The 14,130-nt window shown below is 43.4% G+C and overlaps 1 protein-coding gene across 3 annotated transcripts in view; it reads right to left on the bottom strand.

Annotated features, from left to right (window-relative positions):
* The window catches only part of cabp7b (calcium binding protein 7b), a 48,671-nt gene that overhangs the window by 12,958 nt on the left and 21,583 nt on the right, over positions 1-14,130 (bottom strand). For 2 of the 3 annotated variants that reach the window (XM_058064578.1, XM_058064579.1), the window contains one exon: positions 1,185-1,541. In XM_058064578.1, the coding sequence (XP_057920561.1) occupies positions 1,185-1,293 (109 nt within the window). In that variant the 5' untranslated portion in view covers positions 1,294-1,541. Of the gene's footprint in view, positions 1-1,184; positions 1,542-1,766; positions 1,936-14,130 lie in introns of those variants that run through there. The other variant, XM_058064581.1, reaches the window with a different exon arrangement.

Here is a 14,130-nt window from a genome sequence, read left to right as displayed (position 1 = left end):
AGCCATAGCAATTAAAAAAAGTCAGCCAAAAGTAATAAAAATGCAAATAATGAGCAGCATTACTAATCATATGTGACTCAATATAAAATACTTGTGTACACCTGCGTCAGCCAATGAGTAGAATCAATGGTATATTACTTTTATAGGCATTAATTTACTAATACTGTGATCGCAGTTGCATATCAACGTATGATGCAGTGCGCTTCTACTGGAAGGTGCCTATTGTGATACAATGTGGTTGTCTACTACCAGAGAGTCAGGTCATCGGGAAGATCTGGGTTCGACTCTCCATTTGCGGCGTTTGCATGTCCTGCCCGTGCTTACAGGTTTTTTTTTTCATTAGGTTGGTTGGGGACTCTATATTGTCCACAGGTGTAAATTAATCATTATCTATAAGTGCCCTGCGATTGGTTGGCGACCAGCCCAGGGTTTAAACTGCCTTTCGCCCAAAGTCACCTGGGATAGGCTCCAGCATACCCCTGCGATCCTAGTAAGGGCAAGCGGCATAGAAAATGGATGGATGGATTAGATTAGTGGTCTCAAACTCGCGGCCTGTGGGCCAAATGTGGCCCGCAGGATGCTAGTTTAAGGCCCCTGCCTTAATAGTTTGATATGGATGCCGTATGGTTTCATGAACCCAGAAATAACAGCTTAAAGCTGCGTGCACACCGGACACAATTGACGTGATTTTGCTCCGCCCGCCCATACGCAAGCGAACGAGCCTGTTTTGCTTTTTTTTTGTTTTGCTTTTTCTCTCATCATCCATGACTGAGATCAAAACACTGAAAATTGTTTTTTTTTTTGGAAAACCTGATGCGGCCCAGCCTCACCCAGACCCTAGCTCCAGTGGCCCCCAAGTAAATTGACTTTGAGATCCCTGGATTAGATCATACTGGTGTACTTAATAAGGTTCCCATAAAATACTCAACTCATTAATATTTTATATTTCGCATTCAACTCTTGTATTCGATGACATCAGGTTGTCTCTTTAGCGTAGGAAGTTACTTTTAGTTCATTTTAAAAGTTGGTGTTTTTGTGGCAAAACATACCAAAATTGATGCTGTGTATGTATGCAGCCTGGAGCTATCCAAGGTTCTGATCATACACGACTATGATAATTCCATGTACATTCGGCCTAGTGTAAAAGTGAATAAAAGAAAGCCCCAACAGGTAGGCAGACTCACCCTCCACCTCGTCTTCAGGTAGGTTGACAGGGGTCCGGTAAGTCAGGACATCGGGGATGGTGCACAGTCCCTTGTACATGAACCTGGTGGTCACGGCGCGCACTGGCATCTCTGCGTGGGGGCACCAAAAACCGTGTGCCGATCCTCATATAGTCTGGCTGCACCTCCGCACACTTTTCCCTCCTGGCTATCTACCAAGCAAATTAAACTCCCCCCAAAAAATACAATAATTATCCTCTTCTTGTGCAACTTCAGCGCCCGTTGTGCATATTTTTGGGGGACGGGAGGTAAAGAATCAGCTCGCACTTTGCAGCATGGAGCAACAATGCAGACACCAGATCGCCTTGTGGGAAATGTCTGCAGGAATATGACAGAAGAGAACGCAGAAAAATATCACATTCTGTTGTTGAAATTCATAGCAGCATTCACGCGTTGGCATGCATTCCCAAAAAGGATGTCCATTAACTCCGAAATGCAGCAAAAAGGAGCAACTATGTTACGGTTATATGGTCCATTTAAGTGGCAATAATAAACGAAAATAATACACAATTAGTCAAATAATCTCGACATTATCCTCATTACTTTTGTGCATCCTCTTTAAAAAAATGATGAAAAAGGTTCTAAAGCGGCGAGTTGATCCGAGCCACTAAAAGAGGAAGACGCATCTTGAGGCGGGTTTTCTTTCTTAAAAAGACAGTTTCGAGGGATTCCCGGGTGACCCCCTTCTTTTCTGAAACAAACACGCCGCACTGACTGAGTGCCACTCATCCACTGCCTCTCTCTCTCTCTTTGCACACGCAGTCTCTCACTCACTCAGTCACTCACTCACTCCTTGTTTAAATAGCATCGTTTTCTGCACTCCACCAGTCTGGATGCTAAGTCAAAATATTGATAGGCTAATTTAACACCAAGCCGAATTTAAGATTTAGTTAACATTCCAATCAGGCACTAGAGTTTCTATTTGGTGAGGGTAGGGGGTAAAAAGGTAGTTACACAATAATTACCTCACAGTAAACACCAAATAGTTGACCCCAGTTGCTCCTCACTGTGACTGTAAGACCTGTCAACATTTCTATCTGAAAAGAGCAGGTATTTCCCAGAAAATAAGAGAAAAGAAAAATTCACAGTATGGGGGGGGGGTGGAATAGTGTTGGGCATGAATTTGGATGATTCCGGTTCCAAGCAATTCAGTTGCTTTTAAAAATGGGAACTGCACTTTCTTTAAAATCACAATTCTTATATGAAACATTAACGCATATTTCTTTCCCTTTTCTGTGCATTATTATGCCAGAAAACTAGTTAATATGAGCTAGCTAACAATGGACGTCATTGGGACTACATTCATTCATTCATTTTCTACCGCTTTTTCCTCACGAGGGTTGCGAGGGGGTGCTGGAGCCTATCCCAGTTGTCTTCGGGCGAGAGGCGGGGTACACCCTGGACTGGTGGCCAGCCAATCACAGGGCACATATAGACAAACAACCATTCACACTCACATTCATACCTATGGACAACTTGGAGTCGCCAATTAACCTAGCATGTTTTTGGAATGTGGGAGGAAACCGGAGTGCCCGGAGAAAACCCACGCATGCACGGGGAGAACATGCAAACTCCACACAGAGCTCCACAAAAAGCAGATTTACAACCCAAACCACTGAGACGTTCAGTGCAGTGCAAATGGCACCAACAAACATGGCATCGCTTCACAAAGCAAGCGTGTCCCCCTTTGGAGAAGACACAGACGTTGCACGATGAAGCCCTATGTTTGAGTCTTTCCACTCTGCTTCACAAGCGATAAGTGGAGAGGGCACGTGGAGTTCCGCTGTTGGCGTCTTCCAGGATTTAGGGAGGATTACGGATCGATTCGATTCTCCGTCTGCTGTACCTGAATCTCAACAACTGGCCTCCAAAATGTGTTTTGACACGGACTGGAATACTCACTGGGGGTGTGGGCAGGGGGTATTTGCATTTTGATTTAAAAACCATCAAGAATGTGCTAAAAAAAAATGGGACGCTTGGCTTATTGGAATTGGCTCTTTATGGATACTTCAAAATCAATCTGGTAAAAATTTGGAGCGTGAGGAGCACACGAGAGGGCAAACAAGGAAGACGAACATTTACCGTGACCATAAATGGCAGCTCCGTCTGTGCGGCTGATGGCTGCACACAGACTTTAATTTAGGTGACATTTGCTGGACGGTCTGAGTTACAAGTAAAGGGATTCGGCCCCGGGGGATCATCTGCAGTCGTCCTGTAAAGGCCTGCAGCACCTTTGCCGCATATCTAAAAGCTGCCACCGCCGCCGTCAAATGTGCGACTTAAAGATCCCTGAGTAGCATTAAATGCAAAAGCTAGGTCATATATCAGTTTATTAAACGCCTCTGTGAGCACAGTAAGCTCCCAATTTTACGAGACTGAAGTCCTGATGAATGCACTGCGCTGCAATAGTTTCACAGTCATTACTATAAAGTTAATTAAGCCACCCCAAGTGAAAAGGTGGCCACCGAGCAGCCATCACAGGCTGGATCGCTGCAGCCCCCGGGGGGGGGCTCTGTGCACTTGCGCCGCCGCAGTCTTGACATCCATCATACATCCAATCATAATCAAATTAAGCCTTCGGGGCGAGCTGTGCGTCAGCTACACCAGGCAGGAAACCTGAAGTGAAGAGGTCACACACACACACGACAGCAAAAAATGATGGAAGTCAAGATGGACGGATTCGGAAAAGTACACTTCGGAAATTGTGCAGGGGTCAGAAGAGTAAAGGTTACATAAACATGTCAAACATTAGGTATGATTCATTAACGTATAAAGAATGGATGCGGTTTAAATCTAACTTAATATTAGCACTGTAGCTCATATTGCTATGATCTCCTATCCCGCTCCTGAAAAGGTCCTCGAATACCCCGCCACTTCCTGCTTGAACTACATTCCCACAAAAGACACAAACGCACCCTTACAAGATGCTTTTGTTGTTAAGTTGACAGTAGCGAGTAGCTTATGTTGCTAAATGTTATCTAGGACTGAATGTATGGCTTACCCACACTCAAAATAGTCGACTACTTCCCTGAAACCGCTGTTGTATACGTGAATACTGGACGACGGCGAGTGAAAGCCGGGAATGCCAAACTTTGTACAAAGTTTAACGTACACAATAGCGCTTCCGGAGCCACACGAACACAGACCGATACTGCTATAAGAAATTTGATACCGATATCAGCCGACACAGATATGTGAACATGGTGGAATGAACAGTTGTGTTTTGTATACCGTGTTTTTTTCATTTTTTTAAATAGCGTTTGACCGATATGACATTTTTATACTGATATCCCAACTGATAAAGTGGGATTCTGTTACTATTGTTATTATTAAAGAGACAAGCGCGAGGCAGATCCATTTTCAGACATGCATGCTATCTTTTAGCTTGAGCCAAATTTTGAATTAATTTTCTTCATAAAATACAGCAAAAACTATTTCACACACACAGTGGAAAAAGTGATTAATTTGATTAATTTGATTCGCTTGTCCTCAAGAGGGTCGTAGATGGTGCTGGAGCCTATCCCAGCTGTACAACCTGGACCGGTCGCCAGCCAATCACAGAGCACATATAGACAAACAACCATTCACACTCACATTCATACCTATGGACAATTTGGAATGTTTTTGGAATGTGGGAGGAAACCGGAGTACCCGGAGAAAACCCACGCATGCACGGGGAGAACATGCAAACTCCACACAGAGGCCAAGGGTGGAATTGAAGCCTGGTCTGAAAAAAGTGATTAAATATGATTAATCTGATTAAAATCACTAATCATTTGACAGTTATAGTTGACTACTGGTCATGACTTTTTAAATTACTTGTGTCTTTGTCTATAACTTAATTCATTTACGACCACTTGTCCTCAAGAGGGTCGTGGAGGGTGCTGGAGCCTATCCCAGCTGTCTTTGAGAGGCGGGGTACGCCCTGGACTGGTGGCCAGCCAATCAGATTTTTACGGACATTTTGGAGTCGCATGTTTTTGGAATGCGGGAGGAAACCGGAGTACCCGGAGAAAATCCACGCATGCACGGGGAGAACATGCAAACTCCACACAGAGATGGCCGAGGGTGGAATCGAACTCGGGTCTCCTAGCTGTGAGGCCTGTGTGCTAACTTCGTCTTACTTTATTTGTGAAATGCATGCGGTGACATAACAAGGGACGAGCTGCTACATATCTGAATTGGTTGATGTCCCGATATCCAAGACCAAAGCCAACGTGAGCACCTGGAAGTAAGCGTAATTGTAGTATGTCTGTCAGTAGCGAGCAGTGTACTCTTAGTTACCTTTTTAGTGCCATTAGGGATAGAATACAGGAAACCATAAAGCTTAATATTGTCCCTGCTTCTCTTGAGAAGGGATGAAATCTGCATTGACATTCATGTACTGTTATATATCTTCATTATTCCCTCCACGGAGGAAGACAAGGAGGAGGCGGAGTCTGGTCGGCAGCGTCTATCTCCAGGGATCACGGGGGTCATTTTGAAAAACAAACAATTTGGAACAGTATCGGCCTGATGCGGCATATGCAATGTAATCTATAAAACTAACAGTGCAGAAATAACTTTAAAGCAGAGGGGAGGAGGGGGAAAAATCTCATCAGTGGTACCTACATCAAAACAACGTCAAAGATTCATTTGGGATTATTGATGACATTTGTAATTGACTCAAGGACCTTTTTGGTAGCGGAAGTATGAGGTCGGCCCAACCAGGCCCGTTCGGCGTGATGAGAATGCTAAGACGCCTGGAAGTGTACTTTTTCATCAGATAGCTTCCAGGGCTAAGAAGAGCATCTTCATTCTCCAGGAGGACACATGTTCTCCATTACATTTCTCCTTCATGTGCCCTTCAAGACGCTCTCCGCAATAAATGTTTAATTATTGTTGAGGAACGGATTCATTTCGGAAGTTGCTGTTATTTTGTCCTACTTAAAAGGCTTCTTCCGCTCCTCGAAGGGGGACACACAAGCGTGCTATCCTCGCCACCATCAGGCCCCAGGAGCAGCGGGTTTAATTGGCAATTAGAACATCAACATACAACATAGACTCGGAATGTAGCGGGATTCATGAATATTTCATACATTTACAGCCATTCATATTCCTAGGGAGCGTCCTTGGTCGAGCACCTGTTTTGTTTTTTTTTTAATTTTTCTGTCTCTTTGAGGGAGGTCTTGATGTCATCACGTGGCAAATGACGCTCAATTAAAATGTGATTTAAAAAAAAGCAGCTTTATGGATGTTTTATTCATCGCTTAAATTTCATTTTGGGCAGCATCCCGCCGAGTTGGGGCCAGAGAGTGGATCTGTATCGATTATTCTTTGAGAACAAGACATCCAGACATCTTTGCAGCGTTACTGTATCATGTACATCTGTGACAACACATTAAGATAGATTTCTTAAATTACCTTTGGCTCTGGCAGATGGTACACTCCGTCATTAACGCACATGAATTATTCATCACGCGTCGTCACGACCGATAGCCATGCAATTCGTATTTTCTCACGCCGTGTGAGGATCACCTTATTGAATCTTGACATCACGGCGTATCCAGGTGATGTATTAAAATATAATGAGGACACCTACTGGTGCGGGTCCACAGGAATTGATGGTCCAATCCCCACTCCCTCCCTTGCCATCAGCTGATGGCTCTGCAAAGAGAGTAAACTCGTCAGTCTCGAATAGACGCCTGTCAGAAGCATGACAAGTGGAATCAATATAAACTCACTGTCAGTCCAAATCAATGAGGACACTTCCTGTTGAAAACATCTTAGTTGGAGACACAATGACCTTGTCCATGCAAGAGCGATTAAGGTCAAGTCAAGTGTCTTATTAGGATTGTACGGACATCAATTATTCTCATTTCATCCAAATACACATGTAGACCTAAAACTAACACATTGACCTTTTCACCTGTACAAGACCCAACTGGTTCATACATACACACATATATATTTATATATATGTATGTATATTATATTTGAAAAGCAGTGAATAAAGTAATTGGATCTTAAGTTGTTGCAAGAGCAGAACTTGGATGTCATCTCCAGCCTGATATCCCCACTTTGTCCATTTAATCCCACAATCAGGAAACACAGCTCAGGTTTCCATCCTAGCAGACAGAAAAACATAACCGCAGGCAGTAGATGGCGAAAATAGTCCTGGAGAGACACCATGATGTTATGTTTTGTTCTACCTTTTACTCGTCACAGATTTACTATATACAGTATATTACCAAAAGAATTTGCTCACCCATCCAAATGATCAGAATCAGGTAATGGTATTGGTTTTATTTCATTTGAACATGCATCCCATAATCAGTTCCCAGTTCCACATGTCCAAAAGGAGTAGGAAGAAGCAAAGCTTATTAAATCCTACCCCTCCATCTGGTACTTTTACAATCAGTAACTGTTACATTTGTTCACTTCCTGCTTTCCATAATACAGTTTAACGTTGTTTTTTTTTTTTTAATAATATACCTCGTACCGAAGTATGAGGTGATATGACCATACAATGACATAATGGGTACCATAGTAAGTGTCAATATAGTGATATATATAGCACATCATGACTGGTTCAAGACTCTTCATCCTTGTATTTAGCAAACATCAACTGCTTGTATTGTTTCTTGAATTGGCTCATCGTTGTGCATTGTTTGATTTCCTTACTCAATCCATTCCATAGTTTGATTCCACATACTGAAATGCTATGGCTTTTTAACGTAGTCCTAGCATATAAGTGTTTGAAATGTACTTCTTCCCTGAGATCATATTTCTCCTCTCTTGTAGAGAAGTATAGCGGATGCTGAGGAGCATAGTACAAAGCATAGTACAAAGAAGTCATCAACTTCCAGCACAGTCAATTGCTACAGAGCTCCAAACTTCATGTGGCCTTCAGATTAGCCCAAGGACAGTACACGGAGAGCTTCATGGAATGGATTTCCATGGCCGAGCAGCTGCATCCAAGCCATACATCACCACGGCAATGCAAAGCGCCGGATGCAGTGGTGTAAAGCACGCCTCCACTGGACTATAGAGCAGTGGAGACGCCTTCTCTGGAGTGATGAATCACGCCTTTCCATCTGGCAATCTGATGGACGAGTCTGAGTTTGGAGGTTGCCAGGAGAACGGTACATTTGGGACTGCATTGTGCCGAGTGTGAAATTTGGTGCGAATGCTTCAGGATACCAAAACATTTCGGACAATTCCATGCTTCCAAGAATGTGGGAACAGTTTGGAGCGGGCCCCTTCCTCTTCCAACATGACTATGCACCAGTGCACAAAGCAAGGTCCATAAAGACATGGATGACAGAGTCTGGTGTGCATGAACTTGACTGGCCTGCCAAGATTCCTGACCTGGACACCTTTGGGATGAATTGGAATGGAGACTTAGAGCCAGGCCTTCTCCACCAACATTAGTGTGTAATGTACTTTTGAAAGAATGGTAAAAAATTCCGATAAACACACTCCTCAATCTTGTTGGTTCCGAGTGGGATGGCACTGAAGTTCATACGTATGTGAGTCACGGCAGGTGAGCAAATACTTTTGGTCATATAGTATATATATGCATACACATTTGTATTAATTGCAGATACAATGAATGGGAGTATTTTAAAAGTGCATAGTTTGCGTGGGTTATCAATATTTTGTGATCACCCTGAATAAACCTATTTATTCTTTGTCAGTGTTTTGGTCAATACATTACCTTACCTTGCTTACCAATATAAGATAAGGTAAGGTAAGGTAAGGTAAGATAGGCCTTAATTCATCCCTCAGTGGGACGAATTAAGCAGTACAAAATACACAATGTAGAAAAATAAACAATATAAACAACCACAACAACAACAACAAAATCAACAGTTTTACCCACAGTTATATACAATACATATACCATACATATTGATCATTACGGTCAAGAATGGTTAAAAGAATGGTTTCTAAGAAGTTTAGTATCCTAAGGTCTCTGACCCTTCCAAGACCGAGGGCTCAGTGCAAAAAAAAACAAAAAAAGTGTTTGATTGACAGAGGCCAGACCATAAAATCCTTCTCCCCTCCATCCCCACAAGATGAAGACGAGGAACCTTCATCTCCTGTGTGCCCACTAAACCTTGACCCTATCCACCTCATACCTCCTCACGAGCCATCGACTTTTGAAGGAATCATTTCACAGCCCAGGGTGAGCTGGACTTGACTTGAATGGCCTCACTAGTTGCTACCATCGCTCATCTCTTGGAATCCCACAGAGACACAGCCCCCCCCAACCCCCCCAAATAAGAGGCACATCACCATCACAGCAGCAAACTGGCCATTTGCAAAATGTCTGTTGCATTGCCGTGTTGTCGTCCTTGCACCAGCCACCAAAACTGCAACAGCATAAATATTGCAATATTCTAATTCAGATAAAGAACAATGCAAATTTCCCCTCTGTTTGGCCTCCAGGAAGGAACATTATTATTCATACTGGATTAGATAAATGATGTCATGTTTGAGTCATGAGGAGCAATAAGCTAGAGTGGCACTCTGGTACGTACATAGTGTAACACATACAGTAGCTCCTCCTCCATTGTCATGTTAAATCAGGGCAGTACAGTGTAAGTATTATACTCGGATATGCACCTCAAACTTAAAAAACTGTGCACATTTTGCTCTTGAAATGAGTCCATACGAAGTGAATGACAGTGCAGGAAATAAGACCGCTCTCTGTAACGTAAGTGCTGTCCCACTCATGCGCTAATGTATGCATCGTAACTCTGCCCTGAATTCCCACGCAGCGTGTGTTTCTTTTGTCAACAAGTGACCAAAAGAGGCTTGCGGCTGGAGCGCACCTCAACAAGCCCGGGGTATGTGCACTGCTGTGGTAGCCTGATAGTGCTACAAAACACAGCACAGACACACTCCCTGCTTGCTCTCTCTGTGAAATATGTCAGCCAGGGATGTCAAATGTTTGTGGTTTGTGGTCATGAAGGGCACATGGTAGAAACAACAAAAATAAAACTGGAAAAATCAAAACAAAAAAGCATCTTGTTCAGAATATAAATGTGAAAGGTTGACTTCAGGGGCACCACTAGAAATATTTAAGATTCATTCATTCATTTTCGGCTTATCCTCCCTCACCAGGGTTGGGGGGAGTACTGGAGCCTATCCCAGCTGTCTTCAGGCGAGAGGCGGGGTACACCCTGGACTGGACGCCAGCCAATCAATAAAGGCAAACAACCATTCACACTCACATTCATACCTATGGACAATTTGGAGTCGCCAATTAACCTAGCATGTTTTTGGAATGTGGGAGGAAAGTGGAGTACCCGGAGAAAACTCACGCATGCACGGGGAGAACATGCAAACTCCACAGAGAGATGGCCGAGGGTGGAATTGAACTCGGGTCTCCTAGTTGTGAGGCCTGCATGCTAACCACTCGGTCGCTGTGCAGCCAAACGTTTAATATATTAGCATATTTCATCAGGAATACATGTTTGAGATGCCCGTACAACAATGCTAATCTGTTGTACAGCATAATAATCCCAAATTTGTTTGCAAGCCTCGTTGGACTGTTGCCTGCTCAAAGTGTGATTATAACTTTACCTACACATTCAATCGCGGAAACCTTCCAGCAGGTCATTAACCACAAATATACCGACATGGCGCCCATCCACTACACGCCCGGAGGGGCTGTAGCATCAATCAGAACATGAGGCACAGCAGACTGACAGCTGCTTGATGGGTGGCAAGGATAAGGGTGCTGTCATTTGGGCCCCGGGACTGACGCCTGACTCGTTAAGGTACAGAAGCATCCGCCTTCACCGCTATCATACTCTCTCTACATTCAGTGATAGAATTCTCTGCAGGAAAAAAAGGTATGCATGGCAGTTGGCTCCCAGCTTTTCCTGCAAGGGGTGATTGGATTTTTGCTGATAAAATATTACTATCCAGGAGAGGCACTTGAATTGTCTTTTGAGGTCAGGGTTCTATTAAAGGGGTGGTCATTAAATTGAAAAAGCCCTACTTTTTTAGACTACATTCTGCAGGTAACCAAGGTCAAGGATAATTGTTTTTCCTTCGTCTATTTTGCTTTATTCATAACATATTGACAAGAATGCCTGGAATGGCTTGCCTTGCTTCCAAAACAACGACCTTCGGGTCCAACTGTAAGTCCGAGGGGATCTTGTCCTGCATTAAAGTGAATTATGTTGCGGTAATGCATTATGTTAGGCAGCATTCCCTGGACAATCAGTCATTGTCTACTCAAGATGGTTGTACCGGCTCCCTATCTCATCCCGTGTCTAGATTGGCGTAGGGACCAATCCCGCAAGGTCGCGGCGTCCTGCGATCGGTCAGTCTCACATATGTTTACAGTCGTACAATTACAAAAAATGCAGCGGGCGGCACGGCGGCCGAGTGGTTAGCGCGCAAACCTCACAGCTAGGAGACCAGGGTTCAATTCCACCCTCGGCCATCTCTGTGTGGAGTTTGCATGTTCTCCCCGTGCATGCATGGGTTTTCTCCGGGTACTCCGGTTTTCTCCCACATTCCAAAAACATGCTAGGTTAATTGTCCATAGGTATGAATGTGAGTGTGAATGGTTGTTTGTCTATATGTGCCCTGTGATTGGCTGGCGACCAGTACAGGGTGTACCGAGACCTCTCGCCCGAAGACAGCTGGGATAGGCTTCGGCACCCCCGCGACCCTCGTGAGGAAAAGCGGTAGAAAATGAATGAATGACAATCTGCAGCTGCTGTTCTTCGAGGTTTTCATAAATAAACTAAGACAGTTGTATCATTTACAAGCGGAAAAGATGACATTCGCTTCTAAAAAAATATACATTGGTGTTTTAATGGAATGCTTGACATTTAATTCTGGTCCACCCTTGCTTCACATACGGAATAATAATAATATAAAACATAGAGGATCTTTGTCACGGCAGCGCTTTGAAAAGCCAAATCGATGCAATTCCGCTGACCAGTTATTGATTACCGCAAAGTACATTCTGATGTTCACGTCGGCTGATAAAATGACGCATAGCACGTTCTAAACTTTTAGGAAATCTTTGGACGCTGCTGAAAGTTCCCTTGCTCCTGATTTCAAAAACGATGAATCAGCAAGGTTTGTTTTCCTCAACAGATGGGCAGTTTGAGCAGGGTCAGCGCCATCATTTCCCCTGCACTCGCCTTTAACCTCAGACTGCTCCACTGGTGGCGTCAGCAGACAGCCAATCACCAACGGAGCACAGTGTACTGTAGACGTTTGAGATGTCCTTGGGGGGTGAGGGTGGAATGGGGGGGGGACACGACGGTAAACAAGAATCATAACAGACACTGTGATTTATGAATGGTGTTGACAGCTCAGGATTTAAATCCTCACAACAGAATGTTCAAACGACCTTTCTTTAGAATAGTGATTCCTAACTATGGTGGGGGCATGTTTTGAGTCAATTGTGTAAGGACCCAATGTACATGAACGCATGTTTATGGACATTGGACAGTACAGCGAGCATCGGACTTAAGGCCCCATCCGTCCAACACGGCATAAAGCAAAAGGCCAATGTTGTATTGCATTGGGACTGTCGGCCATCAATGAAGACTACAAGGTACAGTATGAGCGTACCGTTTATGTGTAACATGACAAAATGAACACGTATGTGTTGTAGACAGCATTGATGGGGAAAAATCTGATACCAATATCAACTGATATCGCATTTTTATGGTGATATCGATAGGATTATGCAAACCAAGAGAGCACTGCTGAAAAGTTTTCGATTCTCATACAGGACAATGGGAACCATAGACCATTGGAAGCAATGGAACCTCAGGGACAAGGGTTGCTCGAAATATATAGAAAGTGGGAAAATATATTCAGGGTCAGGCAAAATGATATGACACATTTGTAGGTTAAATAAAAGGCAAATAAAGTAATACAAAAAAGTGTTTTTATTTTGAAAAAGTAGATATAATGCCATTTTTTTTTCATTTAATGCCATTTTGCTTTGTTTCTTTATAATGCCATTGTTTTTCATATTTCAGTTGCTGCTGGTGGTTAGCGCGCAGACCTCACAGCCAGGAGACCAGGGTTCAATTCCACCCTCGGGCATCTCTGTGTGGAGTTTGCATGTTCTCCCCGTGCATGTGTGGGTTTTCTCCGGGTACTCCGGTTTCCTCCCACATTCCAAAAACATGCTAGGTTAATTGACGACTCCAAATTGTCCATAGGTATGAATGTGAGTGTGAATGGTTGTTTGTCTATATGTGCCCTGTGATTGGCTGGCCACCAGTCCAGGGTGTACCCCGCCTCTCGCCCGAAGACAGCTGGGATAGGCTCCAGCACCCCCGCGACCCTCGTGAGGAAAAAGCGGTAGAAAATGAATGAATGAATGAGTTGCTGCTATGAATTGGACTGGTGAGCATCGCTCTTTCATTGTGAAAACGTTTATCAAAACAAACAAACTCCAACACAACAAGCCGTTCCGTTTGGACTTCAATCCTGTACCAGATCGAAACACCATCTTATTATGGGTTACCAACTTCAGAACTACTGGATCTGCATTGAAACAAATCAACCAGCCAACCTCGCACTGATTTAATTTTTAAAACATAACGAAACAGAATGACATTATATGTACTACTTTTTGTAAATAAAAACTTTTTTTCTTTGCTTTATTTGCCTTTTATTTAACCTACAAATGTGTCAGATCATTTTGCCTGACCCTTTAGAGCTCCAAAAGAATATAGAACAGTGGGAACTTTTAGAACTTTGGGAACATATAGAAGCCTTGCAAAAAAAAAGCATTTTGTGATTCTAAGAACCATGACAACAAAGTACGCTGAAGTACACATAATGGCTATGAAAAGTTACATTTTACTGCTGATGAAAAGATGACTTTGCAAACTACGGGTTTCAGGAAATTGGAGAATATGCAAGACGA

Source organism: Doryrhamphus excisus, chromosome 2 (genome assembly GCF_030265055.1).
Source record: "Doryrhamphus excisus isolate RoL2022-K1 chromosome 2, RoL_Dexc_1.0, whole genome shotgun sequence".
Classification (NCBI taxonomy): domain Eukaryota; kingdom Metazoa; phylum Chordata; class Actinopteri; order Syngnathiformes; family Syngnathidae; genus Doryrhamphus; species Doryrhamphus excisus.
Note: the sequence above shows the minus strand (reverse complement) of the source record. Positions and strands in the feature narration are given on the sequence as shown.